Source organism: Bison bison, unplaced genomic scaffold, assembly GCF_000754665.1.
Source record: "Bison bison bison isolate TAMUID 2011002044 unplaced genomic scaffold, Bison_UMD1.0 scf7180017850641, whole genome shotgun sequence".
NCBI lineage: Eukaryota > Metazoa > Chordata > Mammalia > Artiodactyla > Bovidae > Bison > Bison bison.
In genome coordinates this window covers 6,658-11,336 of record NW_011481214.1, presented here as the reverse complement: position 1 = coordinate 11,336, position 4,679 = coordinate 6,658, and the positions used below count along the sequence as shown (strand labels likewise).

The 4,679-nt window shown below is 61.9% G+C and overlaps 1 protein-coding gene across 1 annotated transcript in view; it reads right to left on the bottom strand.

Annotated features, from left to right (window-relative positions):
- PPP6R1 (protein phosphatase 6, regulatory subunit 1) overlaps positions 1-3,432 on the bottom strand; it is a 16,457-nt gene extending 13,025 nt beyond the window's left edge. The window contains exon 1 of the mRNA XM_010848888.1: positions 2,557-3,432. Within this exon, the coding sequence (XP_010847190.1) occupies positions 2,557-2,580 (24 nt within the window). The 5' untranslated portion in view covers positions 2,581-3,432. The remainder of the gene's footprint in view (positions 1-2,556) is intronic.
- Positions 3,433-4,679: the final 1,247 nt, after the last annotated feature.

Genomic DNA, 4,679 nt, shown 5'->3' with positions numbered 1-4,679 from the left:
CAACTGGTTCCAAACCAACCAGAACCGAAGCTGCCTGCGGCTGCCGAGAGAGGGCCAGGCCTTGGCCTGCTCTGCGCCCAAGAAGCCCGGCGCTGACATGCCACCAGGGCCAGGCCGGGTCGGGCCGGGGCGAGAAGGCGCAGACACGGGCACACGCCCAGGTGCCCCCCACCCTCACTACCCATGGGGTCCCCGAGCTAAGCAGGCCCCCTCAGCCGGGGGACGGGCCTGCAGAGAACCTGTGCACCCGCACAGCACCGTGTCCCTCGTCAAGACGACCAGGGACAGCACCGCTCTTGTTCCCATCTGACAGCCGAGGGGCAGGGGGCCCGCAGGCGTCAGCCACAGCAGAAGCAGGCCTCGGCGCCCCCTCCAGGCTGCAGGACAGCCTCGGGGCTGAGGCCCACCGACTGCGCCCAAAGCACCTGCACAGATGAGATGCCACAGGCTACGTCCTCCGCCTCAACCCTGCCACCCGCCCTGGACCACAGGCAGGACTTCCCTCCCAAAGCTGACTTGGGCTGGGGGGCGAGTGGGGTGGGGACTCCAGGGACTTCAGAAACCAGGCGGTCCCTTAAACTCTCAGAACCTCAGGTCCTCCTCTGAAAGTCAGAGGAGGCTGCAAGGATCAGATGCAGCTGAGGGGTGGTCAGTACCCTTCCCTCCCAAAGTCAGTTCTCAAGCTCTACACGGGACAAGATGCAGATGCAGGAGGCACAGAATAAAGAAAACACCCCAAAGAGAAAAACACTCTCCCCCGCCACACACTCTCAGTGCACCTAGCCTCAGGTCCTAATGGTCAAGTTCCCGGAAGCCCTAGACGTGGACAGCAGAGGGGTTTCCTCTTCACTCTCTAACGGTGACACGGCATACCACACTTGTCCCCTTGTCTATGAAACAGGGCCCAGCCGTCAGGAAGGGGCACATTCTGAGAACAGCGGGGTCAGGCCTGTGGTCCTAAAGGACAGGTCTCCTTCAGCAGGTGTCCCCGGGGCCAGGCTGAAAGCTGGACACTTCTGAGCAGGAGGGAAGGAGCAGCCACTACCCAGGGAGACAGCGCTAAAAACAGGAGCCCTAAGGAAGATGGCCCGTTCGACCGGGTGGCTGAGCTCACTCAAATACTCTGGTGGGTGCCCCTCACCCCGCCACCCCCGTGCTTTGCAACTTTTAGCAAACTTCAAGAAAACGGAAGTGAATACCACTGGCTTTTAGCGACCGTTTGAAAACCGTGACTCTGGCTGCAAACGGAAGAGGGGGAAACTGTAAATGAGAAAGGAAGCCATTAAGAACGAAAACTACCTCTCTCTGCGCCAGCTCCGCACCATCGCCCCAGGTTTCCGGCTTCGCTGCGTGCTTCTCAGGCCTCGGACACCAGCGGCCCCTCTCGGGAGCCGGCAGCCCCCACCCGGCGCGGGCTCAGTGAGGGCCCAGCTGCAGCCCCCACCGAGCACCCCCACGGCCGCTGTGGTCCATCCACACATGGCCCTGCCTGCCTGGGAGCCGGGGGCTGGTCCTTTACGTGCCGCCACTTTCTCATCCGCCCTAGCCCCACGCACCCGGAAGTGGAGATCCAGCCTGAAGAGGCCGCTGGGAGGGCCCTGGGATGGCCCCCTGAGATGCCCTGTGGCTCAGGAGGAACCCCACCCCGGGGAGAGGCTATCCTGGGTCCGCTGCTGCCCTCAGCCACCACAGGCCACAGGCCCCTAATGAGCTGCCAGCCAGGCGTGGAGACCCCGCTGCTGGCTAGCCAGCCCCCTGCCTTCACAGGGCCCACAGGTCAGAGGACAGTGAGACCATCGCCCTCTAACTCCCCGCAATCCATCAGCTCTCAGCCAAATGTGAAATGGGGGTGGGGGGCTTCCAATTCCAGGAACGGGACCATGGTAACATCAGGACCCACCAGAGACCAGAGACTCGGCAAGGTAAGCCGTGGGACACCCACGTGGAAGTAGGGGCCACAGAGGCCAGAGAAGGAGAGGGACCTGGCCAAGGCCTCATGCGACCATGGACTGGGACTTTCCTGGGGACTCGGGAAAGCTGGGGGGTGGTGGCGGCTGTTAGGGGCCCCAGACCACACTTGCCCAGGTAGGGTGGCAGCTCTGCTCCTACCCAGGGCATGGAACAATCAGAAACATAAGAGAATGAGATAGCGGCTGAGGACGCAGAGGGGCCCCAAAGCTCACCATTAGGGGTGCCTTCTGGATCAGTCAGGGGTTCAAAGGAGAAAAGAGCAGTGAAGAGATTCTGAAACTGCCCGTGGGGAACAGGGGGCTGGACTGACTGTTACAGGGAGATTCAAAGTCAGGAAGGCCTGCACTCCCATCCTGCCTCGCCAGGCTCTGCGGCCTCAGAGCCCCGGTCTCTCCTCAGACACCTCGCAAAGACTGCCCTGCCCTTGGGAAAATCCACAAAACCGGTGTTCTCGGGACGCCCTGATTCAGCCTGGAAAAGAGAGTGTGTCCCCACCCCCGGGCCTGTGCCTGCCCAGGGACCCTGCAGGAGCTGGGGAGGCAGGGAAGGCGGGCGTCTCTACCAAGGCGTCCAGGCCTCTCTCACCTCATCTCTCGCGGCAACCCGCATGGCGCTCAACACTCCCGCCACACCTGACTGCTCGTCTGCGCCCTCGCTCTGCCCTGGCTCGGCTGCTCCCTCTGCCTTCCCTCCAGCTCTTCGAGCCTGACTAGGTCGGTCCTCCTGGGTCCTTCAGGCTTCAGCACAGACACCACTTCCTCCAGGAAGCCTCCCCTGACTGTGTGAGAGGCCTGCTCCACACTTCCACGGCTTCCGTGGTCACACTGTGATGGCCTCGGAGCACTCGGTGACAGGACCAGCCTGTTCAGGCACCTGCCTCTTGTAGCAGGACGCCAATTTCCCAGGACCGAGCCTAAGGCAAGGCCCCCTGGCTAGAGTACTTCTGCAATTAAAGTCCCGAAGGGGCCGGTGACCCGCTACGGTCACTTGGCCGTGGATCCTGGAAAAAAAACATTGGGTGGGTGGGTGGAGACCAGCAGATTCTCCCCTACTGGAGAGAAACAGTAGGTAGCCCCACAACACTATCAAAAACACAAAAGGAAATTGAAGTACACAACTCAGCACACGCCACTCATGGTAGCCAAAGAGCAGGTGAGCCACACTGTCCCTAACACCCGTGCAGGAAAGCGGGCTTGTCCGCCGCTCTCAGGCACACTGAACTGGGCCGTCCTCTGCCCTGGAGGCGGCCCCACAGCACCCCAGCTCTCACCCGCCACCTGCCAGTAGCATCCGAGCTGTAACAACTGAAACCATCTCCGCTGCCCTTAGTGGAGGCCCCCTGGGGATACCATCGCCCACCTGCCCCCCCCACCCCGGCTGAGAACCCAGGCAACAGACAATCCCAAACTGAGTTATAACCTAAGAGCTGCTGACCCGGAGCACTTCCTGTGCTGCAGGCTTCTACAAATGGCACACGGAATCCCCAGAACCGCCAGAGAAAACCCTCTCTACACCCCACGGAAGTTTCTTTGCAACTCTGAAGCCCGCCCCACGCCTGACAACACGTCTTCCTTCCAGAAACCTCCTGCCTTTCAGGCTGGTGTGACCGGTAAGTAACATCTGTGTCCTCAGCATGGATGTCCGAGTGTGTGCATCACCGAACAAGACAGACCCGAGGGCCCCGCAAGCAGCCCCACCAAGGCATTCCGCCCTCTCTCCCGCAGCCTGCGGGGCTGGGTTCCCACCTTCACGTTTCTGCATGTGCTGTTCCTTCCACCCGGAAGGCCCTTCTTCCCACTTTCCATCTGTCAACTCCTACTCATCCTTCCTCGACAGAAAAAGCCACCCGCGGAGCCAGTCTCCCCGGTCGCTCCGCGGCGGCCCCCACACCGCCCTGAGGTGCCCCCTCACCACACCGGCAATTGTGACTGTCCCCCCGGCCTTTGTTCCCTCCGCGCCGGCAGCAGGCCTCACCTCACAGACAGGGGCCGCGCCCGGGCAGGGTGAGGGGAAGCCCCACTCCTCAAGTCTCCTGAGCCCCAGGGTGCCAGTCTGAGGCCATGGATCTCCCCAGGCAGGCCTCGGGAGGAGGGGTGAGGCAGGCAGAGGAAGGCCAAGGAAGGCCAGGGTGGGAGGAGCAGAGAGAAGGGGGAGCCCCGGGGGGCCGGGGGAGAGACTAGGAAACCAGAGGGGAAGCCCGCAGAATCAGAGGAGGCGAGGGTGGGAAAGAGACACTGAGGCAGGGGTATGGACTGAAAGGGGAAGGAAGTGGGGCTGGAGGGGGGAGCCTAGGGGATCTGGGGGCTGAGGAAGAGACCAAGAGACTTGGGGGGCTGAGGGGGGAGACTAGGAAACTTGGGAGGGCTGAGAGGGAGAGGTCAGGAGACTTGGGGGGCCTGAGCAGGGAGACTTGGGGTCTGAGAAGAAGAGACTAAGAGACTTGGGGGGCTAAGGGGAGAGACCTGGAGTCTTGAGGGACCGAGGGGAAAAGACTAAGAGACTCTGGGTCTGAGACTGAATGAGAGACTAGGAAACTTTTGAGAGGCTGAGGGGGAGAGACTGGGAGACTTCAGGGGTCTGAGGGGGGAGACTTGGAGGACTGAGGGGAAGAGACTAACAGGCTTGGGGGGCTGAGGGGGAAAGACTAAGAGACTTGGGGTCGGGCGGGGGAGAGACTAGGACACTTGGGGGGCTGAGGGGAGAGACTA